We start from the raw sequence: 27,447 nt of genomic DNA, 5'->3' as shown, positions 1-27,447 counted from the left end.
TGAAAATTTCCAGGTTCTACTCTCTTAGCAACTTTCCTCCTCAGCTGTTGAGTACGTAATTTCTGGTTGGGTGATGGTATATGACTTATCACATGTTACAATATGACAAAGATGTTTACAAGGTTATCACCTGGGGGTTGTGGTTATAATCTTTGAACAGAAAAATGCTAGACTACACACACACACACACACACACACACACACACACCAGCTGTTAAAACTGACAGGAAAATCCCCCCCAAAATATTGTGGAACATATTCGGCTAAATATCATCTTGCCCCACCTTGTGGTCATTTGAGAGCCACACAACCCAGACCACCCCGTGCCAAATACAGCAGAACGTGGCTTGGTCTGGGGATAAGGTAATAGGATTTATATAATGTTGTGTTCAATGTGTTTTAGCAAAAATCCCAGATCAGTAGTTCATGAAATTTGATCTGATCAACTGATGCATAGCCCCAGAAACCCTGCCACTGTACCCAATAATGAATCATTCTTTTCAACTGTGTTTTCTTCTCACTCCAGTAACAACAGACCAACACAAATCCAGGGTTCTTCCCTAACCCTCCACTTTCAAACCTCCTACTCCAGAACTTCTAACATTCTCACTAAAACCTCTGCTGGTGAGCAGAACCCCATAATGTATAAAAGATGATGGTCACTGTAATGGGGTCTCACCAATTTTCTATGGTTCATCTATCCCCAAATAAAAATTGCCTTGTTAACATAGAGGTCTTTTCTGTGGCATCCATTATAATCAACAGATTATTGCATTGGCCACAATTGACCATCTTCTGTTTCAGTGTCTGGGCTGCTCCTATGTTCTATTTCTTCATCCATAAAATGGGATGACAACAATAGTGGGTACCTCTCAGGGTTGTTATAGAGACCTAGCATGGTTTTAGATCAGGGTTAGGCTCACAGTGAGTCACCAGTACAGGTTAGCTCGTGTTATGGGTAAAAAGTCTTTTAGCTGGATTAGAATAAACTGAGATGAGGCAGGGCTCACTAGAGTCGGTGATCATATAAATGACGGTTTGTGTAGATTTGATTGCTCAAAAGGCAAATAAAATCAGATTGGGGTTGTCCACATTCCTTCTTACCTTTGAGTATGAGAGATCTTAACCTTTTAAGAACACACTCTGTACAGGTACGTTTAGGATGGCGGATCAAAAAGGAGGAAGATAGAAGGTTCAGGAAAAAATACATATAGAGCTCATACTGGCCTGAACAAGAACCATATGCTGCTAGCAAGTTAAAACTGTTCGCTTATTACCTATCGCAAACTGTGGAGCTTCTGTGCTTGGACTTATTCCGTGAAATGAATGTGTCATTTCTCCAATTTGGCATAAAAGTTTGTCTGCATTACCACATTTGAGAAAAATCATAAAATGTCTGAAGAGAAAATCATGTGTCTTGGCTGTCACCTTGTGGTCTTACGTATTATATTAGCCCTCAGAAATCAAATATTTTATACTGCAACAACCAATTTCTAAAATACACTAATAATTTGAGTATGGCTTTTTTCCTAGCATTATTGAAAATTCTCCAAGTTGCAAAGAGGACTATAAATTAATTTTTGGCATCCATTTACTGGCTAGCTAGGGCCTGAGATCAGGTAAGAATTCACATAAGATCTAGATCACATAAAATCTAAATTGAACTAAGTAATGTGTGCTTCTTTGTGTTCATTACAAATTTTTTGAAAAATGTTTTTAAAAGAAATTCTCTTATGCTTAAATTAGTAGGTATGTTAAATAACTTCTGAACTATCCATTAAATGGAGTATATAATCCCATTTAAAATAGAGAATTAGAGAAAAATCTCAGAATTATATTTTTTCCATGCTCATAATTATTTTCTATACTCTAATCCTTTGAAAGGTAACACAGAGTAGGGTTAAGTTCAAAGCCCCTAAAATTCTTGAACCTGGGATCAAATACCCCACTCTGATTACTTATCAGCTATGTGAACTGGGGCATGTAACCTAACACCTCTGCCCCACACTCCGCATCTATAGAATGTGGATGAGCTCAATAGTATACACCTCACAGGATTATAGCTTTGAGAGCAGTCTTGGGCATTCAGGAAGGGTGACCTTTGGTTCTGGGTAACCAAAATTAGGACGGCATGAGTTAAATTAACTTTATTGCTAGAAATCAGCCTTCCCCCCTGAAAGCGTTCCCCACTTCCACCAGCTCTCTCACTCCTGCCTCCTCCCGGCCACACGGTGATGTCTTGGCTGCTGCTGATCCTTGAGGGGCAGTTTTCTGCTGGAGCCTCTGGGGGAGGGCCCTCAAAATGACTGGTGAGCAGGGCGTCAGAATTGCTACCCACCAGGGTTTGCTGTATGCCTCCCGTTCTTTCCTTTTCAAAGAGGAGTATATGTTTTGTTGTTGTTATTCTATTCCTCTTCTATTGTATATTGAACAGGTAGGGAGCAGGTAAATTTTCTTACAAGTTTATGAAGAGGAGCCACCTTGTACATCAGCCCATCACCCAGAAATCCTCAACTCTGGGCATATGGCCATGACAAGACGGAATTCTTGGGTTGTCACTCTTGAAAATCACTCTTGATGATTGTACTTTGTGTGTATGAAAGATAGTGAACTATTTGGTGACTGAAGGGTGGATTTGGGGAGTCATTAGTACTGTTCTCCAAATACATATTTCATTTCCCTTTCTGGTACATGCAACCTTGAAGTTAGGAGTGGTCAAGTGACTTGCTTTGGCCCATAAAATGTGAGGAAAAGTGATGTATCTCTGCAGGTGGAAGCTCTAAGTCACGGTACATGAGTCACCACTGTCTTCATCCCCTGCCTTGCTGGTCTTGGAAGTATGTGTCAAGAGTGTGTCTCCATCAGCTGAGTCCCAGAGTGATTATAACCCCCTCAACAATGAGCAGAGCCCCCCCAGAGACCCAGGTGAACATACAGTTTGAGCAAGAAATAACTTTTGTTGTGGTAATGCACTGAAAATTTGGGATTGTTTTCTCATCATCTAACCTAGCCCTTTACAGAAAATGATTAGCGTCACTGGCCTCGCCTGGGAGGTAACCCATCTCTCCCTGCTCCTGCTCCCAACTCAACTCTAGAGAAGCCCCTTTTCCCCAGTTCCTAATTCACAGCAGAGACCCGGGCTGTAGTTTCATGCTGGTATTGGGAGGATAGTCAGGAAAGAACACCACAAAGACCCTAGAGCCAATCTGTCTGGCTAACTTGGGGCTCCACCACTTAGTAATTAGCCGGATGATTTGGGCAAGTGACTTAACCTGTGTAAAATAGACGTAATAGTGCTTACCTGTGCCAGCTACTATGCCTGTGTAAGAAACCATCTCAAAATGTAATGGTGTCCAACAACCATTTATTAGGCTCATGGATTGATGAGTCAGGAATTTGGATGGAGCACAGCAGGGATGGCTTACCTCTGCTCCCCATGAAGGGGGCCTCAGCTGGAAGGCTCAGACTAGGAGCTGGAATCATCTGGGGGTTCACTCACCCCACCCCTGGTGATTGACATTGACCGAGACCATGGCTGGGGCTGTCAGCCCTCTTACACATGGCCTCTCCATGTGGCCCGGGCTTCCTTACGATACACATCGAGAGAAAGCAGAGGCCGATTCGCCTTTTGTGACCTAGCCTCAGAGGTCACTTTCTAGTAGATTCTACCAGTCAAGGCAATCATAAAATTCTTCCCAGGCTCAAGAAGAGGGGAACCACACTCCTCCAAGGGCACAGCAAGTCTCTGGCAGTCTGTGAGACCAGAAATACTGCTGTGGCCACTTTTAGAAAATAAAATCTGCCACACTTCCTCAGAATGAGGGTTAACTCACTAAATGAGCTAATGCAATAAAGTACTAGAACAGTTGGTAGGTATGTGCTTGATGTTGTGATTTATCCACTGCACAGGTTTGGAGCCATATGGAACTGCCTCCCTGTGGCCGGCTTTTCCGCCCCATGGGGACCCACTCCAAGAATCTGTTATCTCAGACTCAAGACCAAACTAAGGCAACCCCAAGGCAGGAGGAATCAAGGAGCAGGCTCTGAGGCTTCGACAAGGTATTCACACAATGGTCTGACACCAGCAGGCCCAAGGTTAGTTCCTGTTTCTGTTTTCCTTGTAAAGGATTTAAGAAGCTTGGAGGCCTTATTTAACTAAGATCATATTCTTGCATAGGTACAACTGTGCTTTTACAGCTAAAGAGCTGCAAGAAAATGTTAAAACTATTGAAAACAGTGGTAGGATTGAGGTGTTTCTAATTTTTCATTTTTTTTAATGGAGATATATCTTTCTATCAAAACTATAAGGTTTTTTACAGTATTAAGGTGAAAAAAATCTTTTAAATTGAAGCATGGTTGATTTACAATATTGTTAGTGTCAGGTATACAGCAAAGTGATTCAATTATATATATATGTACATTCTCATGTATTTATTTCAGATTCTTTTCCATTATAGGTTATTACAAGATATTGACTATAGTTCCCTGTGCTATACAGTAAATCCTTATTTATTTTCTATATAGTGGTGTATGTCTGTTAATACCTAATTTATCCCTTCCCCTCCCCCTTTTTCCTTTGGTAACCCTAAGTCTGTTTTCTGTCTGTGAGTCTTTTTGTTTTGTAAATAAATTCATTTGTATTATTTTAAAGATTCCACATATAAGTGATATCACACAGTGTTTATCTTTCTCTGTCTGACTTACTTCACTCAGTACGATAATCTCTAGGTCCATCCATGTTGCTGCAAATATCACTATTTCATTAAGAAAAACAAACAAACAACTCTTAAAGGGCACATCATCCACTAAGGTGTGCGAATGAGGTTGAAAAGGCAGGACAAGATCAGCTAAGAATCTTTTCGTTTCTGCTGAAGGGATTGGATTATCTGTTGGTAACAGAGCTGTGTGGATGAGAAACCACATGCCTCCTTAGCACTGAGTCACCAATATCAGAAAAGTCCAGGAAAGCAGGCTTGGCCTGTATGTAGCTGCTGAGTCACGTGCACATGTCCCAGTGGCTACAGTTTCTTCAACTACTTTAGTTGCAGAAGAAAAGGCTCACTTTATACCATGTGCCTAGCACATTAATGTAGGTCTCACAGGCAGTCTGTTATCTAGCGAGTTGCTGCAGTCATGGTTGACCTGCAGGACTGAGTTATCTCTACTGTCAAACTTTTGGGTGGTATCTAAAACTACACCAGATCACAGAGTCACTAAAGTTAAAAATCTGAAGCCCCAGCTCATACCCTCAAAAACTGGCAGTTTGTGGTTTACGGCATACCTTAATCTTGCAGTGCACCCTGGGTAATCACTATCAGCTAAGTCTCCCAAGCATTTGTGGTGTCACTTAGGTTGGCTGGGTGAGGCTGCCCCATGAATGGACATGCCTGGCATCAAATCATGCCGGGTTTAAGCAATTCAAGCACCTACAAATACAAGACTATCATTAAGAGTCACCCAATACTAATTAATGGCACTTCCTCGGCTTTCTAGAGACTTTTAAATTTTTATTTTATTGAAGTATTTACAATATTGTGTTAATTTCTGCTGTACAGCAAAGTGATTCAGTTACACATATACATATTAATACATTATTCTTCATATTCTTTTTCATTCTGCTTTATCACAGGATATTGAAGATAGTTCCCTTGTTTATCCGTTCTATATGTAATAGTTTGCATCTGCTAATCCCAAACTCCCAGTGCATCCCTCCCCTACCTCCCACCTCCCTCCCCCTTGGCAACCACAAGTCTGTTCTCTCTGTCTGTGAGTCTGTTTCTGTTTCGTAGATAGGTTCGTGTCATATTTTAGATTCCATATGTAAGTGATGTCATGTGGTATTTGTCTGACTTCATTTAGTATAATAATCTCCAGGTCCATCCATGTTGCTGGAAATGGCATTATTTCATTCTTTTTTTATGGCTGAGTAATATTCCATTGTATATAAGTACCACATCTTCTTTATCCATTCCTCTGTTGATGGACATTTAGGTTGTTTTCATGTCTTGGCTATTGTGAATAGTGCTGCTTTGAACATTGGGGTGCATGTACCTTTTCAAGTTAGTGTTTTGTCTGGGTATATGCCCAGGAGTGGATTGCTGGGTCATACGGTAGTTCTATTTTTAGTTTTTCAAGGACCCTCCATACTGTTCTCCATAGTGGCTGCACCAATTTACATTCCCACCAACAGTGTAGGAGGGTTCCCTTTTCTCCACACCCTCTCCAGAATTTGTTTGTAGACTTTTTAACGATGACCATTCTGACCAGTGTGAGGTGGTACCTTATTGCAGTTTTTATTTGCATCTCTAATAACTAGCGACATTGAGCACCTTTCCATGTGCCTGTTGGCCATCTCTATGTCTTGTTTGGAAAAATGTCTATTTAGGTCTTCTGCCCATTATTCAGTTGGGTTTTGTTGTTGTTGTTGAGTTGTATGAGCTGCTTATTTTGGAAATTAAACCCTTGTCCATCACATCATTTGAGAATGTTTTCTCCCATTCCGTAGGTTGTCTGTTTTATGGTTTCCTTTGAGCAAAAGTTTGTGCATTTGATTAGGTCCTATTTGTTTACTTTTGCTTTTATTTCTATTGCTTTGGGAGACTGACCTAAGATAATATTGGTACGATTTATGTCAGAGAATGTTTAGACTTTTTAAAAATAAGTGAAGGCCAACAGGTAGGCTTTAACAGTCCCCAACTTCCAACTTACCAGCTAAATTCCTGGCCTACTCACTCTTCCCATGAAGCATTCTTTTACTTACCTGTGCATCAGCAGTTTCCTCTTCAAAAATTTGTAATAACTAAATTCATCTTTAAAATATATTTCAAAATCCTGTCCCTAAATACCCAATGAGCAGTCAAATGAAAATCTACCTGTTCATTGAATGTTTCCTTGTTATATATTCTCTTCTTCCAACTAGTTTTGGAATGCTTTTTCCTTTTATCGGAAATGCCTGGCTCTAGAACAGGGCTTGGCAAAGTATGGCCAATGGGCCAAATCCAGCCCACTGCCTGTTTTTATAAAGTTTTAATACAACACAGCCATGCCCATATGTTTGCATATGGCCTTGCCCATTAGTTTCCATACTGTCTGTGGCTGCTTTTGCACCATAATGGCAGAGCTGAACAGTTCCAAGAGAGGTCTGCAAAGCCGAAAATATTTACTGTCTAGTCCTGAAAAAGTTTGCTGACTCATGATTTACGATAGTTCCAGAAGAGACATTGGCTCAACAGAAAGCAATATAAATTACTATCCGTGGATGAAAAATGTTGCCTGCCATATCAGAAAGCAAAGGATATTGCAGCCATCAAACCATCAGCCACCTGCCACTGTGCACCCTGAGGGGATTCAGGATGGAGAAAGTAGGATACTGGCCCTAGACAGTTAAGATGCATATCAAAGGAATGATTTCAATTAGCCCAGACTCTTGCGTCTTCCTATACAGAGAAATGCACTAAATTCATTAACTTGAGATGTTTGGTTTTAACAGTAATCTTTTGATGTTCCAGACTACCTGGTCTTTGTTGCAAAAACTCCTATATATCCTGGCTCCTCCCTTACCTCTGCGGACCAGTCCCTCAGAACAATGAGAGGCTGTCTTCTGGGCTTAAGTAAGTTTTATCTGGCAGATTTTCTGATGACTTAATTCTCAACTTTTAGGCTGTGCAGTTTTCAGTCAACATATCTTACAAAATAGAGCTGTCAAAGTCTTACAAAGGACTTACCTCTCCCGAGTGTAACTAGACAGCTGTTATGAATGCAGAAAGAACTAAGGGAGGAAGTCAGAGGAGGACCACACGCAGATGAGGCAAGGCCTGGAAGGAGACGCGAAAGTCCTCTACAGTAGCTTTGCCAGGAGAGGGCGTGTGAGGCTTCCCAAACATCAGACTGTTTCCCCTTTCCTAGCTCACTCTCTTATTGTGATACAGTGAAAGCTGTTCAGTTTCTAGCTACCTCTGATGAGGGGGCTGTATGAATATGAATGACTATAGCAATGCTTCAGATTTAAGACTTTTATTTTTTCACACCCAAGCAAGCCTGGGCAGTTGACCCTTCCTGCCCCCAAGCCCCCTACCCTTCACAATGAGAAGAAGTGTTTACTTTCACTCCACGGCTCGGGGAATACCTAAGCTTTGGCAGCGGCCTTGTAATGGGTCAGAGTGCGGGCGGAAGGGTCAGTGGCGCTAGTCCACCTGGGCATCCAGTAATGAGGCAGCCAGTCGGCGCGGCCCGGGTAGTGGCGCTCAAAGATCTGACGGTAGTAATAGGCTTCTTTCGTTTTGGGAGTATTGACGGCAAATTTTTGGGCTGCGCTTGCCATCACCGCATCATCAACCTGCAAGAATAACAAGATAGATAGCAGCGAAATGGTTTTTTAACCAGCATGGAAATACTTGTATTTAATCTGGCTTCACAAAAACAAAAAACAAACAAAAAAAGAAAAGGCATGACTGTATATTGTGTGAGAGACTCTTTGGCTCACTTAGAAAATGCTAAAATACCCTAATATACATAGCTGCAGTGACCTTTAAGGAACATTCACATGCATATTTCTTCTAAGTGGTGGCTCTAAGTGTTTGCTTCACTTGTGCCTAATAATGTCTGGCACCCAACAGGTGCCCAAAAATGTGTAAGATGAAAGTCAGGGGGCTTCCCTGGTGGTGCAGTGGTTAAGAATCCGCCTGCCAATGCAGGGGACACGGGTTCAAGCCCTGGTCCGGGAAGATCTCACATGCCACAGAGCAACTAAGCCCGTGCGCCACTACTACTGAGCCCACACTCTAGAGCCCATGAGCCACAACTACTGAGCCCACGTGCTACAACAACTGAAGCCCGCACACCTAGAGCCCGTGCTCTGCAAGAAGAGAAGCCACTGCAATGAGAAGCCCGCGCACCGCAACGAAGAATAGCCCCCGCTCGCCGCAACTAGAGAAAGCCCACATGCAGCCACGAAGACCCAATGCAGCCAAAAATAAATAAAATAGATAAATTCTAAAAAAAAAAAAAAAAGTCAGTGATGACTGGTAAGTCTCCTCTCTCTATTCTAGATGCCACTTTATTCTTACAGAATTCTTTAAAAGAAGTATTGTTTATAGGGCATCTCTCCTGCAGACACAAACATTTAAATTAAATACAAAATGAACAGTGATTACTACTCTGCATCCAAGTTATCCTATTCCAGAAAATACTTTTAAAGACATGATACCTGATGGTCAATGTATTCCTGTAAAATCCTAAACCAGGAATTCTTAACTGAGGTTATTCCATCACTGAAGGCTTCTTTTGGTCGCCAGAGAATCTCTTTAGGTATCAGATTGGAGTCCTCAAACGTCTCTCTCAGAAGATGTTTTTCTATCCCGTTCTGACATGAAAACAAAAGGAGTGTCAGTGAAAGTTCTAAATATAACCAGTATCAATGGTTTTTTGACAGTTTTTATCTTGATTCACCCACCTTGGGGATTCTCATATCTGGTGGCAGAGACAAGTAATAGGAAGAAAATCGATGATCCAGGAAGGGGACTCTCAGTTCAAGGCTTAAAAAGGAAAAGAAGAAAATCTAAATCAAAATGGATATTTAGTGCCTGTCTGTTTAGATTCAGACTTAGTTTCCTAGGAATTCACTTAGCCTCTAAGTAATGTTAAGATTATAAAGTCATTTTTATAATCCTAAGTAACTGCCCTACGCTAATGCATGAATACAAAAACCTTCATTCAGAGTACATATTACATCATCTAGGGAGTGAAACAAACTACTGGAGAATAATTACTTTTACTTTCCCTTCTGTAAACTATTAAATTATCTCAAAAATCAGAAAAAGAATGAGTGACCTGATCATTAAGAACGTACTTTGCCTGGACTTTTCTGACTCAGTTTTTTCTAGGTGAGACCATCTCTCGTCCTATGAAAAACTGTAATGTTAATCTGCGGTTATTACCCTATCTGCTTGTCCTCACCAGAGTCCCCAGCATTCAAGAAACAGATGATGTGGCCTTTGATGAAACACTGTGGAACACTGGTTTCTACTGAATGTAAGTTATTCATCAGTTAGTAGTAAAAACATTTGAATTCAGTTCATTCCCCAACCTCATATTATTTTCTAATCTAAGTGTGATTTGGTAGAAGTAACTAAAAGAGTTGATATTGGTTGTTTATCACGTACAATAAGAGTCTTCAATTCTCCAACATGACCAGCTTTAAAAAGTGAAAACTTTAGCCAACCAGAAATGATACCACAGAAACCTGTTTTATAAGCTAATCAAATCTCTTGCATCCTCACTTCCCTCTCCCCAGACGTGGTCCCCACAGCATCAAACTGGCATGGCAGGCGCTCAACACTCGCAACATGAAGGTGTATAATCTTTATTTCTCTTAAAAAAAAATAAAAAGCTGCAAGTGCCTTCCATCTCAGTTGCCCAGAAGTGGGCAAGATGTTGTGCTTTCAAGACGGGAACTCCATCTCAAACCGCCTATCCATGTCCTCTCACCATGACAACAGCACTCTGATTCAGCCTAATCCCTCTGCACTAACAGACAAGCTCCATTTTCTCTATAGAAGGCATACTTTGCAACATATACTAACTGGAAAGAAAGAAATCGACCACTGAGCCTTGTGTTTTTTGAGGTTATCTTTACAATTGCTTCCTAAAATACCACGTTTACCCATGGGCAGCAGTAGTTCGATCTGCTCGGAGAACATCAAACAAATACAGTTCCTTCAGAAGCCGCTCACTCTCCTCCTCGGCCTTCTCAGGGGAAGGAGCCTATTTTGCAAACAGAGCTGAAGTTACAAATACACCCACAAGCTTTGCTTCTGGCACATGAAACAGTTTTTATATCTCACTCGTACACGTAACTCCAATTCTAAAGGTGGGTAAGACAAAAAGCCAAACAGAGCTTAGGGAAGGGAGTAAATGCTTGATAAGACGTACCTTCCCTCACACCAAGACTGCTAGTGCTAGAACAAATAAAATGACATGCTGTACAACAGCCATAAGACCATAGGCGACTAAGAGCAGAAACATGATTCTTAAGCTTAACTAGTTTAAAAAAAGATATTATCGGACACTATTAAGACTTCTTTCTCCCCCCAAAAATACAGACACTATCAGATTTCCTGATATGCCTCACAAGATATTCAAAGTGTTACTGTTATACCAAAAAAGGAGATAGAAAATAGGTAAATAATAATTCATACTTTTCTTCCCCTAGGATCAATATCCCTCCATTTGAGAATGCCTACCTTGTGAAAATATATGTAACCCTGTGTAAGTTCATCTGAACCTTCTCCAGAGAAGATCACTACGCTATCCGTGTTCTTCCGAATGTACTTTGAAATTAAGTACATACCTTAAAAAAGAGACAGAAATTATTGGTTAATGTCCACATAACCCTCTACCAAAAATGCCTTTTATTTGATTTCTGGAAATGACTGCAAGCTTTGCTATTAGACTAGACTCTCTGTTAATATAAAGTAGTTTGCAAAAGAATGACCTTATATCTACAATATCTTTATATGTACCTATCTTTTTATGTACTTAATCCAAAAGTTGTACTGTTGTGATGAAATACCCCAAAACCCTTCCACAATTTTATATATAGGTTTTAAAATGTTACTGCTTTCAGACCAAGAATGTCTATCTGAAAATTTTGCTAAACAATGTTAAAAATGCTAAAAAATTTTGCTGAACAGTGACTCAAATATCTTAAATGTGATAACTTTCACACCAGTATCACTATAAAAAAATTAAGTTAGGGCTCTGGTAGCTTAATTTTTATTCGGGGCTTTTTTTCTGATACTTACTCCCCATTCAGCATATTTCAAATACAGTTAAGAATATTGCAACATTAAAAGATGCTGGTTGGTTCCTGCTCCACATCCCTGTAAACCAGTATCTGTTCTTAACTGTTTTTTCATTATCACCTCCCTAGGGATACTTTTTAGATCTTTTTCCCTAATCTCCTTCACCAATGAAATATCAGTACCAGAAATACCGTATTTCTGTTGATGTACCGTGGCCCTTTGGAAGGCCAGAAACCACTGTAATGCCTAAGATTTTTTTGCCCTTCAAGAACTAATTTTTGCTTCCTTGGGAGAGACAGCACCTCTGTACTATTACTGCAAAGTTTAGAGCATGAGGGTGCAGACCCTAAACTTTGCAATGGAGTCCTGTCAGATTCTGCATCCCTTAAGAGAGGCATATCTAAGCCGGTAGCATATTAGAGGCTCAGCAAAATTAGATCAGTCTGATTTGGAGTATACTTCTAATCTCAGTGTGTATCCACAGGGTAAAACTAGTTATTTCTTGCTGCACAATAAGTTATTGATTGATAAGTCGTATGATGGAATATTTACCAAAATATATCTAAAATGAGCATTCCTTACAGAAATTAGTTACAATGCAGACCTATTTCCCTATACAGCCCAAGAAAATTTTATACAGAGAAACTGGGGGAAAGGTGGTACAAAAAATATGTATCTACTTTTTGGAGAAATATAAATGGTGATACCATAAATGTGGAAGTTTAACTATGTACTTATTGTTCCTCTCCAAAAGAGATTTCAGGAATTCTTAAATGGCCTTGTCTTCAACAATTGCTGACACAGGAATTTTACCTGTGTTCATTCTTGAGTACCGTTTTTTAAACAACTGCTTGAAACAGGATTGTTTAATCCTTACACCTTTTCAGTATTAAAAAATCTTTTTGGGATCATAAAATACCTTACCTACTGAAGCACGGACTGTTGTAATATCGTAAGTTTCCAAGGAAAATATGACTTCATCCAGGACCTGAATGCCTTCCTCAGAGTTAAAGAGGACTTCATGGTGTTCGCTCCCAATATGATTTGCCACCTGATTATACAAAGAAATACCCATAGGCTTGTGTTTTAAAGAAAAGGACTACTCTTGAAAATGAAGCAGGACTGTAGTCCACAACACATTATGAATTAACAAGGGCATTAAACAAACAAGACAAACTAAGCGGAAATGATTCCGTAGGCCACCACAATAAGGGGAAATGATTCTCTAGGCCACTGCATACGAGCCCCACCCGAGTCAGGCTCCCTTGCCTCCCCGTGTCTGCCCTCCACTGACCACCAAGAGGTAGAGCTCCCATCCACTCTTCCCACTCCAAGACTTCACCCTAACAAGCATGCCCCCCACTCCCCCTCACACTGACTTTACCTCCTTTTGGCCCCCCTGCAATGCCTAATTTTACATCCAGGATGTTATTCCTGAATTAAATGGCCCCTCCCCTCATTCTGTTTTCTTTGGCTATTGTGGATTCATTTAGCATTGGTCAACTTGCTTTGGGACCACTTGCTTGCTCCTTCTCATCCATTCTATGCAAGTTTCTCCAAAGCGGGAACGAGGTCTCCCGCACACTGAATGTGTACAAGGTCCCCTCTGCCCACAGCCCTAAACACAGTACTTTATAAAATTAAAAAAATGAAAAGTAAAAAGAATAGCTAACATTCTCTAAGTACTCACTACACGCTAGGTTCTATCCTACACACTTATATTAAGTATTATGTAATTTTCACCTCAAAACTATCCCATAGTAGATACTATTACTTCCATTGCGTAAGTGAGGAATTGTGTGGTAGAACTAGGATTTGAAACCAGCAGTCAGGTTCTAAAGCCTGCAGCCTGAACCACTATACCATGCCCTAACTCTCAAAAGGGCGGAATTATCATAGGGTCTTTGTGAGGACTGCATGGGCCGTGATAGATAAAAGTACCCAGAATACAGTGTACAACATAGTTGATATTCAACAGGCATTTCATTCCATTTTAATATATTTAATTCAAAACAATTACCTAAGTCAATGCAGCAGCAAAGTATAGAACCATCAGTTACTAACAAGTCTGTCTTAACTACATAACAGGCAAAGACAGTGTCTTACCTTTCTAGCAGCTAGTAAATCGGGACTGTCTTCCATGCCAATCGCAAATGTCTGGAGAGGATACTGTACTTGGGCCTCTTTTAGCTGCTTCAACAGGATGGCAGCAACCAAACTGGAATCCAAGCCACCTATGAGCAAGACAGGAAGTGTACTGGTTATGGGCCTTACATAAGAGAGGGACAGATATGATTTACATTCCTATTAAGCACTAAGACTAGAGTTTTACCATTTAAAATCCCTAAGTTTTATAAATTGAAAATCAACTTGAATAAGAAAAATCTAACATTTAACCTGTGATAATGGTAACAGTATTTGAATTGGTTAAAAACCACTACACACATTCTAGGACTCGAATCAAGATGGTAGAGTAGGAGGACATGGAATATTCTAAAGAATGTTTACTAGGTCACTCGTGCCAATATAATTATAGTATCACTTTAAGTTGCTACATTATTATGAATATTGAAAGCAACTTACAGAACACTTTTTCATCCTATAATGGAGGAAAGATTAAATCATATAGTAAGTATTTTATAGTCAAAACCTCCAGGATAGCTATAAATCATTTAACTTAAATATGCACTGAATACAATTAGGTTTTTAAACTGACTTCACCTGATAAAAGGCAGCCAATCCTTCTGTCCGTCATCAAACGTTTCTTAATGGCATTGTCAAAAAGGATTCGGAGGTTGTTCTTCACAGTTTCTATCTCAAAACCTATTAACACATAAAGGAAATTAAATAGCTGCAGAAAAGCCCGGGCTGAATTATTTACTGAAATGGGTACACAATCATGTACCTCTATCACGATGGCATTTGCTCAAAAGTGAAGTTGGCCAAATTGCAATGTGTCACCTCCAAATTAAAAAGGAAACAGATTTTCGAACTTACATCATTCCAGTGATGTGAGAGTACAGTTTTCCTTTTGGGGAGAGAGGTGGGGAACAGGTGGGTGGGCTTCTGCTTTCTTACCTGGGAAGAGTTTCTCCACGCTGTCATACAGGGCATGCAGAGGCTCATCTCTACAGTGATGATATTTAACCATTTCCACCGATGCTACTTTGCCATTTGGCTTTAAATCCAAAACTTCATAGTGTCCTGGGAGAAAAGGCTCCACTTTTAAAAAAGGAGTCATGGAGTGCTTCAAGTTAATGAGACCTACATATTCAAAAAGATCAATTTATTCAAATGAGGATAATACTTCACAGTAACTTTCATGATTAGTTAATATCCTCTAAATTCCTATTTACTTTCCCTCTTTAATACAAATATGTGTCCATTACATAAGCAAAACTGGAAAAATATAATCACTCAAGACCCTACCATCTACTTACTAGAAAGGTAATAGTGGTACAGAGATGCACAGAAAAATTACACTGATTTCTAGTAATTCAAGGCAATAGGAAAATCTCCAGTGTTCAATTTCCTCTCCCTAGCTGGAATTTCTGATTTTAAAAAATCTATTTTCTTCACTAAAGCAAACAAATATAAGAAAAGATACATTTATTAAGCAAAGAGAAGGACTTGAAACTTAATTTTATGAAACTTAATTTTATGATATAATTTTATGATATCCTTAATTTTATCATAATTTTATGATATGACAAGTAGTCACTTGTCATCACTGAGGTATCCTAAGAAAATAGCTATGGTTCCCAGTCCTTTAACAAGCAAAATGATCCACCATTACGTACTTTAAACTCAGATATTAAGAAGTCAGACATCTATCCCTTACGTAGCTATTATATACTGTGTGAGTTAAACATTATAATTTAAATTTCCTCAATAAGTTCTCACAGGAAGTAACCAACTTGACATCACCACGATCTGAGATTAAAAAAGAAAAATCAGTGGTTTATTATAAACAGTAACAGCCTATCTACACAGAATACTTATTATGATCTATAATTTGAGTTTGTTGACCCAGGAATCTACTGTGTAGTGTGGAATTCAAACAGCAGACAAGCCCCAGATCCTATCACCAGCCAGCAGACCTCAAGGTAGCTACACAGCCCCTGTAGGGGTTGAGGAGCAGTTACAAGATTTTAAGCAGGGAGCACTATGACCAAATGAGTTTTTGATAGGCTATTCTAAAAGCACTGAGAAAGAAAAACCGTTGCAGTACAGTATTCTAGATGAGATCATGTTGTTTAGAAAAGGGCAGTGTTAAGGATGCAAAAAAATCACAAGTCAAGAAATTTCAGAGGGTAAGTTGGATGTGAGACCGTAATTCCATACCAAGGTTTCGGAGACACAGTGGAAGTATGGAGTCTGCTTTCCCCTTGTGTTCTCTTTGCTGGGCTTCCCTAACAGCACTTTAGGTAAATAACGTATATACTTCTTTGCCATACGATCACAGTAAGTGAGAAAGGAATTAAGGAATGAGGCAAAAAGGCAGACAGGCAGGTAGACCAGATTTTAGGATGTCATTCTATCTAGCTAGGAGATAAAAGATGAATGCCTTCCTCAACTTTATTGTCAAAAAATGCTAAATATGATTTACAAGTATTTTATTCCATTCTGTGGGTTGTCTTTTCACTTTCTTGATGGTGTCCTTTGAAGTACAAGAATGTTTAATTCTGATGAAATCCAATTTATTTTTTTGTTGCTTGTGCTTTCGGGATCATATCTAAGAGATCTTTGCAAAATCCAAGGTCATGAAGATTTAGCCATATGTTTTCTTCTAAGAGATTTATAGTTTTAGTGTTTACATTTAGGAGTTTGACCCACTTTAATTTTTATGTATGGCGTGAGGTAAAGGTTTAACTTCATTTTTTTGCATGTGTATGTCCAGTTGTCCCAGCACCATTTGTTGAAAAGACTATTCTTTGCCCATTGAATGGTCTTGGAACCCTTGATGAAAATCTGTTGACTGCAGATGTATGGATTCACTTCTGGACTCTTAGTTCTATTCCACTGGTCTATATGTCTGTCCTGCCAGTACCATACTGTCCTGATTACCCTTATTTTGTAGTACGTTTTGAAGTCAGGAAGTGAGAATCCTCTTACTTTATTCTTTCTCAAGATTGTTTTGGCTATTGTGAGTCCTTTGCCATTCCCTATGAATTTCAGAGTCAGCTTGTCAATTTTTAAGAAGAAGTCATCTGGGATTCTGACAGAGGTCATGCTGAATCTGTAGATCCACTGGGGGAGTCTGTGCCAACTTAACAATGTTAAGTCTTCGATCCATGATCATTGTATGCTTTCCAATTTATTTAGATCTTCTTTCATTTCTTTCAACAATGTTTTATAGTTTTCAGCATACAGTTTTGCACTGCTTGTGTTAGATTTATTCTCAAGTATTTTATTCTTTTTGATGCTATTTGTAAACACAGAGTAAACCATGTGACCCAGCAAGTCCACTCCTAGGTATACACCAAAGAGAAATGAAAACACAAAAACTTGTACACAAATATGTAGAGAAGCATTATTCATAAGAGCCAATTGTCCATCAACTGACAAAAGGATTAACAGTGGATAAACAGAATGTGGTATATCCATGTAATGGAGTATCTTTTGGCCATAAAAAGTAAATACTGATACATGTTACAACATAGGCAGGCCTCGGAAACATTATGCCAAGTGATAGAAGCCAGTAACAAAAGACCACATATGATATGACTCCGTTCATATGGAATGCCCAGAATAGGGAAATCCACATAGACTGAAAGCAGATTGGCGGTTGGCTGGGACTGGGGGGAGAGAGGGTAGAGGAGGTAGTTGGGGACAGGAAGTTTAATGGCTGATGGATATGGAGTGATGGGGAGTGACAGCTCAAGGGTACAAGGTTTATTTTTATTTTTTTGGCTGCATTGCGAGACTTGTGGGATCTCAGTTCCCCTGACCAGGAATCGAACCGGGGCCCTCAGCAGTGAAAGCGCAGAGTCCTAACCACTGGACCGCCAGAGATTTCCCTACGAGGTTTATTTTTGAGGTGATAAAAAATTTCTAAAATGGACCGAAGCATTGGTTGCAGATGTCTATGAACATACTAAAAACCACCGAATTGTACACTTTAAATGGAAGAATTGTATGGCATGTAAATTATACACCAATAAAGCTGTTTAAAAAATGCTAAATTAAAATGAGTCTGTGTGATAGCCATGGCACAGTACCACAGTGCAATAACTGCAGGGCCGTCCAACCCTACCATTACCATGTGACATAGGAAAACTTGAAAATACATATGGGATCAAACCAGATGCAGAGCCTATCAGCACAACAAAAATTAAATGACTTTACTACAGATTTATCTTCTAAGGTTTACAGAATTTAAGTGCTAAAAGGAGAGTCCAACTCCTTGGCTTTATAAAGAAAAGCTCAGAAAGTCCATGACTCACATAGTCACTTGTAAAAAATCTGGGTTGCCCCATTTGTAAATATGCATTGGATTAGATTTATAAATATTATTTAAAAGAAAACACAGAATCAGGACAAGAATGAAAATCTACAGTAAAATTCTATCATTACCTTTAGCTTCTGAACACACGGCCAAAAATCCATCTTCTGTCACGGCTTTAAACAAAGGTCTGACTCCATAGGTATCTCTGCCCAAGAATACTTTCTTATTGGCAGTATCCAGTAAAATAAATGCAAATACCCCATCCAACATACAAACTGTTTGCTCAATTCCTCCTTTGTCATAAAGATGAAGGATTATCTCACCATCCACTTTGGTCTGGTATTCAAATTCAAAATGGTGTTGCAGCTTAAGGAAACAATAGCAAAACAAAAAATGTTAGAATCCTTGTGCATTCACTAATTTTTTTTTATTGCAAAGTTGCTTCAGTATTTTTGTGCTTTATAATTTCATGCACGTTAGTGATTTAAAAGAATCATGGCATTATAAAAATATAGCCTGTTTGAACTCAGAATCATACAAATTCTTTATAACATAAAGCTAAGCCCGTGAAAATTTTAGTTGCATTCTGATAACCAAAATACAGACGCAATGTACCTCTGTATTGCGTGGAGGGACGGAAATGTATATTATATACATACTGTGTATGTAATACATATGTATTTACATAAACATGTAAGTTAAGCAAATAGATTGCCAGGTGTCATGGACACTAAAAATGTGTCTTCTTCAACTGTGAGATTTTGGTTTGGGAATATAGTATCAGCTGAGCTTCTTCCAGTTCAGCCTCACAGACTTCCTATGAAAATAGAAAGCGAAAGGACAAACACATTTGGCACTATTCCCTGACAAATAAATGATTCCATCACAATGGTGGAGACAAATAGTCCAACACAGAGCTGCTGGTCCTGGGGAGGACTATAGCATCCCGTCCTTCCACCACTGCAGAGGCATTAAAGCTACTTCTCAGTGATGGACAAAATGATGCTGGAGCTTTATTCATCCACATCCCCCAGTGGAACAGCAAAGAGACCATCATTCCCATTCTATGTAGAGAGGGTTCAATTAGTTAGGCCCAAACTCCATGGCTCTCCCGCACCACTGGCAAACTGTGAGGGTGAAAACTTCTTGGTATGTTCCTCTTTCTTTGTACTTACTCATATTTTTGGCTGATAATAGAGAGGAGGTTCACATAAACAAAATCAAGTTGAAATGCTGGGTACATTTGAACATTTAAAACATGTTTTTAAATTTCAAAAAGTAAGTCTCTATGTTTATATGTGTATGACCCGTAAAGCATGCATCACAACCATGCTCACTCTATAAATTTGTGAACCTTTTGTCTATAAGCACGGAACTGTCCAAAAAATGGGCTTTGGCCACTTCCAATAACTACAAAGCCACCTCCTGGTCACCTCTCCTTGGTCTGAGAGACTGTCAGTGATGATCTCTGTCACTAGGAGGTAGGGTTTGGAAGAGGTCTTCTGCTGACCCTTCTGGGCTTAAGTACCTGCAGGATAAATGAGCCTAAAGCATTCGATGATCTCAGCAAGCAACAGCTTCCAAATCTATACTCCACCACCATATCACCATCATGGCTCTTTGGCCTAAAGCTTACAGGTAACTTACTGGTTAATGATTCACGTGTATACTTCCCACCCGCCTGAAGCCACACTTAGCTTAAAGCCCCCATATTCTGCCATCACGCAGAAATCACACTGCCATTTGACTTGCTGGCTGTAGGCCTCTGATGCCCCCTGCAGGGAGGGGGCCTCCTCTTTGCCCAACCTTCACTCGTATTCCTCCTCTCCTTGACCAGTCTCCCTCCACTCCCACCTGCTGGCTGGATTTTAGTAGTAAATTCTATTTTCACCAAAAAAGGGGAACCTTTGGAGCTTATGTTGCAGAATTCTTTACATAAGCCTGAAATGTCAATTCTACTCTTTAGACAGATTTTAGCTGCTCACACTAGATAACCTGAATGATTGGTAGAAGCAATGGAACTTCTGAAAATACAATAGTTTCAAAATATTTAACTATTTAACAAAATACACAAAAGCAGCTATGTTGTTCAAGTAAAACATGGCATTTCCTACCTAATTTAAGGTGAAAGTCAGGCTACTACTGCCATAATACAAACTTAGCATTCTCATGTATATGGTACCAACTTGGCTTAATAAGGAAGTTTTAACTGCCCCCTCCTCTGTTCCCACTAGCTTGAAACTCCCTTACCTCTCCTGTTCCATTTCACCTCCAAGCACCTATAAAAATGATGTCTGATGTATAGTAGGCCCTTATTAAATATATGAAAGGAATATGCTGAATAACTATAACGACTCTTCAAATGAAAAGCCTATTCTTGAGTGTTCCTATAAGCGGACAACAAACAAAGACTAAAGCTATTATTCAAAGATAAAAATGGCCAGAGGGTGACTAGAATATAAATCCCTACTCACGAATGATAGGCATGTATCAAGAAGTCTCACAAAGTACCGAGAAAAATCACAACCAAATGTATGACCCTTGAATGAAATCTGGCTCAAAACCAAAAAACAGCTATAAATATATTCTTGGAACACCTGGGAAATTTTAATATGAACTGGATATTAGAGGGTATTATGGATTCTTAGGTATAATAATAGTATTGGTGTTAGGTAGAAGAATGACCTTATTCTTAGCAGACAAATGCTTACATATTTAGGAGTAAAGTGTTATAATATCTGCAGTATACTCTAAAATGATTAAGCCCAAAATTGAATGTGTGTGTATACAGAGAGATAAAGCAAAAAAGGCAAAACATTAACAATTATTCCATCCAGATGCTCAATGTTCTGTTCTTTTTTGTAAATTTGAAATTTTCAAAATTAAAAGTTGGGGAGGAGAGTGACAAAAAAATAACTTGCAAATTTTAGATTAAAAAATTTCTTATGAAACACTAGCCAAACAATTCCAGATTGCAAGGCTCTCAGTAAATGTGGCTTCCTCGGGTTAGAATTTCCAAACCTTCACTACTCTCATCCTAGGAGTATGATTTCACCAGATTAAAAAGCTGTTCCAATTTTAGTGCTGCCGGAAGTCTTACTTCTTGCACTCCACTGCATCTGGCTCCCTGTCTATCCTTTGCCTGATTAATTATGCAACAGCAACATCTTAAGGGCAGCATTAAATGTAAGCTACAAATGTGATCACCCACAAACTATTAAATTGTATCCCTGCCTTAAAATCTTCAAATCTCATTGCTCTTAGAATTATGTTCTAACTCCTTACCAAGTCCTCCTTGCTCTTGGGTCCTCCCCAGTCCCACCTGGCCCTTGTTCACTTATGACAATCCCAGGGTTCTAAGCATGCTATTCCCTCTGCACGAAAATGCTCTTCCCAGCCCTGCTAGCTAATCCTTGTCCATTCAAGTCTGAGTTCAAGTGTCAATTCCTCAAGAGGCTTTCTCTGACCACCTATACTGAAACTGGATCTCCCATATCCCTGAGCTCCATATTCATTTTTTCAGAATGCCTAGTATATGTACAATGATTTTTTTTGTCTGCTTCCTAATGGAATAAACTCGTCTAGCATGCAGACCTACCTCTCATATTTACTACTGTATCCCCAGTGCCTAACACAGCCTCTAATTAACATTCAAATTCATAATAGGAAAAAAAAAGATTCTAAGAGTTAAAAACCTGAAATGTAATCCTCTTTTTATCATTTTTTTGTGTGTGTGACCAAGTCATTTCACCTCTTTGTGCATTGGTGCCCTGTCTCTCTATATATAATTGGAGCAAATGAGAATGAACATGGAAAGTGTTTGAAAGCAAAAAGCATTATACAAAATAAAATTATTATAACCAACTAGCTCTGAGGCTTAATCACATCCAGATGGCTTCTGGTTTTATTCTGTTTACCTTCTTGTGGTTGTAGATTTCACCGTTGTAACACAGCCACAAGTAAGGATATTTCTTCACTCGAATTGGCTGCATTCCAAACAGCTGGTCAACCACTGCCAACCGGTGAAATCCAAAGCAGCAGTTGGTATATCCATTGACATTCTCAAAACGAAATGCATCTGGACCTCTGTGTGCAATCTTCATAGCACTCAGACACTGAACAGAAAGGCAGTCGTCACTGCCAAAGAGGGCCCAAATGCCACACATGGTGCAATGGAGCTACGGGCTCTCTATGGAGAGAAGAACAGACAAATTAAATATTCAATATCCAATCCAAGTCTGTATTCAATCTTGATTCCCAAAACTTGCATAAGCCACTTCAAAGACTGAAATATAAATTATCTTATCTACAGCAATTTTCCAGTAGGTTGGCAGGCACACAGGGACAGAGAATGATTTAATTTACTTACAAGTGTTCAGGAAAGATGGATGACCTTTACATCGAGCCAGCTATAGCAGCTTAGCCCCCGGTCAAAGCCTGCATCCCTCTCACATTAGGATTTGGTCAGCTAGAGTTAGCAGTGTTCAGGCCACATTCTGTTTTGTATCCTAGGTTTACACCCAAGATACAGATACACATGCAGGCTGGCTCCATCCTTGCCAGAGATCCCATCCCCACTCTCTCCATCCCAGAATCCCAAAAGCTCTGAAAAATCCAAGAGATGCTCCAGATTACTACAGTCACCTCTTGTGTCTCCTTGACAATTAAATGCCTCTTTTTACCTGTACTAATAGATGTATAGTGGGTAGGAAAGATGATCATACATACTGCCTAAGTGTAACATTAAGATACACAGCTATCATAAACATTTCACTACTTCTAGCTTACCTCCAAGTGACTTATTCAAACACGATCAGAGAAACTCTAAAAAGAAAAGAGAAAGCAATATTATCTGATATCCTAGTTTAATAACAACCAAAAAATTTAAGCTGACAGAGATACAAAATGTTCACCATCAAAATGTCCTAAAAGACAAAAATGTTAAACATTTTTGTCTCGAAGCTACCTTGGTGAGTAAGAAAGCAAAGTAGGTGGGACATACACAGCAGCATCTCAGAAAAACAATTTGGCTCTTCCCTGTAGGCCAAGAAGCAAATAAGTACTTCCTACAAAAGTTAATTACTTTGCAATTCAAATTCAATTCTCAACTGTGAAATAAAGAGCAGTTTTAGTTGAATGCTGTCAGCTCAAAACAGTTACTTTACCTAAATATCTATAACTTGCAAACTATTTTGGTATTTTTTTAAATGCAAATTTGCAGCAAATGCCTAGATAAAAGGTATCAAGACAAAATATAAATATTCAAGTTACATCAATCACTTGGAATAATCCTCTAAAGACATTTCATTTGTATTTAAATGAACCAAAGCCTTATTTGGAGCTTTTATGAGACCAGATCAAATTAATGGAAAATGGTATTAACTAAAACAACTTGGAAATGAAGTATCACATGTCCTATGCAGCCCCTCCCATGCATTTGGCCAAATAGCCCATAATCAGATACAGGAACATCTCTGAGATATTGTCAGTTTGGTTCCAGACCACCGCAGTAAAGCAAGTCACATGAATTTTTTGGTTTCCCAGTGCATATAAAAGTTATGTTTACACTATACTGTAGTCTATTAGGTGTGCAATAGCATGATGCCTAGCAATGTACATACTTTAATTAAAAAATACTTTATTGCTAAAAAATGCTAACCATCATCTGAGTCTTCAGCAAGTAGTAATCTTTTTGCAGTGGAAACATCAAAGATCACTGATCACAGATCGCTAAAGTTTCAAGTTACAAAAATGTGACAGACAGGAAGTGAGCAAATGCTGTTGGAAAAATGACACCTATGCAGAGTTGTCACAAACCTCCAATTTGTTTAATAAAAAAAAAAAAAAAAGCAGTACCTGCAAAGCTAGGTATGCTTGGATTTACTTCGAGATTTACTGGGAAAATTCACTGAGGTTTAAGTGAGATGACTATTGATAAGCCATCTACCTTTGACTCTATACCAATGAAAAATGGGCTGGGAAAGTGCTCTGAAATCATGTGCGGTGATTAGTCAGTCATTTACCTAAGTCTTCCTAATGCTGCTTAGTGAATCCCATTAAGCATGCTACAGAAACACAGTAAGCACTAAATTGGAGGGGAAACGGGCGACAAACGATTGCAAAGCACACTTATTTCTCCAGCAGGAAAAGCAAATTAAAACTATCACTTATTATTTTTATTGGAAACAGTCTTACTTGCAAACATCCTACTTGGCAACGCTTTTTCCTACTGCTGTTACCTGTTCCCAGTAATTTTCCATATTTCCTCATAAACGCCTAGAGCAGTGCTGTCCAATTGAAATGTGAGCCACATGTGTAATGTTAAATATACTAGTAGCACCATTAAAAAAGTAAAAAGACAAAAGCATAATAAAAATTTTTTTTAAAAAGTAAAGAGAAAAAAGTGAAATTTCAAATAGATTTTAACACAATGTCCTGAAAATAGTATTATGTCAACACATAATCAGTACAAAAATATTAACAAGATTTTTTACATTGCTTTTCTCTATTAAATCATCAACACTTTAAGCACATTTCAATTCGGATTACCAGCACTTCACGTTCTCAACAGTCACATGTGGCTAGTGGTTACTGAATTGGACAGTGTTGTTTCAGAGCACTTAATTTCTTAAACCAATACTTAAAAGCAAAGTGATATGGTGAAGTTTAAGAATTCAGCAACTAACTCCTGCACAGGTTCAAGACCTAAATTACTTTTTTTTTTTTTTAATAGATCTTTACTGGAGTATAATTGCTTCACAATACAGTGTTAGTTTCTATTGCACAACAAAGCGAATCAGCCATGTGCACACACACGTCCCCATATCCCCTCCCTCTTGAGCCTCCCTCCCATCCTCCCAATCCCACCCCTCTAGGTCATCGCAAAGCACCGGGCTGATTTCCCTATGCTATGCTGCTGCTTCCCACCAGCCAACTATTTTACATTCCGTAGTGTATATGTCGATGCTACTCTCACTTCGCCCCATCTTTGCCCTCCCCCCCATGTCCTCAAGTCCATTTTTTATGTCTACCTCTACTATTTACCATAGCCAGAACGTGGAACCAACCTAAATGTCCATCGACAGATGAATGGATAAAGAAGATGTGGCACATCGATACAGTGGAATATTACTAAGCCATAAATTACTTTTAATTAATCTTAAAATAATGAGATCAATCAATGAAAAAGTTGAGTTACTAGTGCTTTTAAATTATTTATCAAGCACCCCGGGCAATAGATGGTAAAGAAATAATGTAGGCCACAGGCTGAGGAAAAACACTGTCTCTTCATTCAAAATAATAACATTAATCTGAAACTGGCCCTATAAAATAGATATCCATTGAGAAAAGGCATGCCCGTTTCTTTTGCCTTTTCCCACACCGCGCCGCCTGTCGTGCCCAGATCTCTTCTGGGCAGGATTTGCTCAGCAAGTCACTTGTTGAGTCTTGCAGTCTACACAGATGGGGGGAGGGGTAACTAGGTGAAGGGGTGGAGGTTGCCGGAGGTGAGGGGGTATCCTCCGAGGCCTTAACAGACAGCCCTGCAGACCCTCCCTCCCGGACCAGGACCTAGCGACCGCGTCGCCCCATGACTCGCGACTGCACTCGGGCCACATGCACCCTTCCAGCCCATCCGAGCGGGTCCCCTGAAATGCGAAAAATTCCGCAGGCTTCGACACAATATAATACAAAATAATGAAATTTAAAATGGCCAACTTAAACCGCCGCCGCCTTCTCTCCAGAGCGGCAGGGCCTTGGTTCTGCGAGTCACGCGGTGCCCCCCTCCGGGGCCACAGCGCAGGTCTTTGCTCGGCAGCAGCCGCAGCTGCAGCGGACGCCGGGATCCGCGTCTGCCCTCCCGTCGGGCGGGCCAGGCTGCCGCGCATCCTCCTCCCTCTCCCGGGGCAGCCCCGCGGCACGCTGGGAGGGCGCCGCGGCCCCCGGCTGCCCGGCCTACCTGGGATCCAGCGGGGTGGGCGGCCGGGCGAGCGTCAGGTGAGCAGGCTACAACTTGCGGGCTGGGGACCGCCCCTCACCTCTCACTTTATAACCGTCTGGCTCCTGTAATGCGTGCGGGAAGTTTCATCACGTCTGGGAGGACCAACCAGCGCGCAGAGGCGTGGCCCGCAGGGCGTGAAGGCGCTAGCCCGGCCAGGACTGGATGCGGAGCGAGGGAGGCGGAGGAACTGCTCTGTTTCTTGCTTCTTAAAGTGTTAGTGCACCTGCTGAGGGAGAGCCTCAGAGGTCTGGCCAGGTGCCCCATTGACACCTAGGATTACCTTACCTGCTGTTCTGACAATTCATTAATCTTCCGCGCTTGTTTTGTTCTTAGGGAAACCATCAGCAACTGATTGCCATATCCCCCCTGCAGATCTCCCTCATGTCTTTAATTGTGAAGTCTTTAGAAGTGCTTTATCCTCCTTACTACTAAGAGAACATCTTAGCTGTGGATACGCATATATTTGCTAAATTAATAAATAGTGAGGCAGATGGGAATAGCTGGATGGGTCTCCACCTTTTATTTTATTTTTTATGTATTTTTTTGGGCATGAAACTCCTACATCTTTATTTTTTTAACATCTTTATTGGAGTATAATTGCTTTACAATGGTGTGTTAGTTTCTGCTGTATAACAAAGTGAATCAGCTATACATATACATACATCCCCACTTCTCCTCCCTCTTGCGCCTCCCTCCCACCCTCCCTATCCCACCCCTCTAGTCCACTTTTTATTAAATGCAAATTAGATTTCACTATGTTCTTCTACCTCAGACGGAGTTAAATTTCTCCTTCCTCTGGACTTACAGCACAGTGTGATGGTACTTTGTGATGGGTCGTCATCAGACGTCTGATGTGGTTGTACTGGCGCTCAACCAGCCGGTCACCTTGTTGGTTGTGTCGACCTCTTCACCTTTTGGGTCTCAGGATCGGCTCAGTGGATTCATGTATTCAGTTCAATTCGATTACTCATTACATTTGGTCGTTGACAAATTTCACTTTCAGGAAAGGACTGAGTTCCATTCCAGTCTGAATTTTATGACTACTCATACGACCATGAGATATGTCCTATAACCTCTTTACATTTACATCTTTAAAATAAGCAAGTTAGGGACTTCCCTGGTGGCGCAGTAGTTAAGAATCCGCCTGCCAATGCAGGGGACGCGGGTTCGAGCCCTGGTCCGGGAAGACCCCACATGCT

The 27,447-nt window shown here is 40.0% G+C and overlaps 1 protein-coding gene and 1 long non-coding RNA gene across 2 annotated transcripts in view; one reads left to right on the top strand and one right to left on the bottom strand.

The window, feature by feature from the left end:
- LOC137768894 (uncharacterized) overlaps positions 1-11,571 on the top strand; it is a 38,896-nt gene extending 27,325 nt beyond the window's left edge. The window contains exons 2-5 of the long non-coding RNA XR_011074845.1: positions 3,910-4,095; positions 7,509-7,610; positions 9,958-10,029; positions 11,210-11,571. This is a non-coding gene — a long non-coding RNA (uncharacterized lncRNA). The remainder of the gene's footprint in view (positions 1-3,909; positions 4,096-7,508; positions 7,611-9,957; positions 10,030-11,209) is intronic.
- On the bottom strand, positions 7,998-26,333 carry ASNS (asparagine synthetase (glutamine-hydrolyzing)). Its single transcript, XM_068550617.1, has 13 exons — positions 26,207-26,333; positions 23,038-23,073; positions 22,167-22,438; positions 18,378-18,615; positions 14,880-15,065; positions 14,523-14,624; positions 13,908-14,035; positions 12,726-12,852; positions 11,241-11,347; positions 10,661-10,761; positions 9,452-9,533; positions 9,206-9,361; positions 7,998-8,335 (listed from the first exon to the last, which is right to left on the bottom strand). The coding sequence occupies exons 3-13, from the start codon at positions 22,413-22,415 to the stop codon at positions 8,126-8,128; spliced, it is 1,686 nt and encodes a 561-aa protein (XP_068406718.1). The 5' UTR covers positions 22,416-22,438; positions 23,038-23,073; positions 26,207-26,333; the 3' UTR covers positions 7,998-8,125.
- Positions 26,334-27,447: the final 1,114 nt, after the last annotated feature.

This window comes from Eschrichtius robustus, chromosome 8 (assembly GCF_028021215.1).
Source record: "Eschrichtius robustus isolate mEscRob2 chromosome 8, mEscRob2.pri, whole genome shotgun sequence".
Classification (NCBI taxonomy): Eukaryota; Metazoa; Chordata; class Mammalia; order Artiodactyla; family Eschrichtiidae; genus Eschrichtius; species Eschrichtius robustus.
The sequence above is the reverse complement of the archived record's forward strand: the minus strand, read 5'-3'. Positions and strand labels throughout refer to the sequence as shown.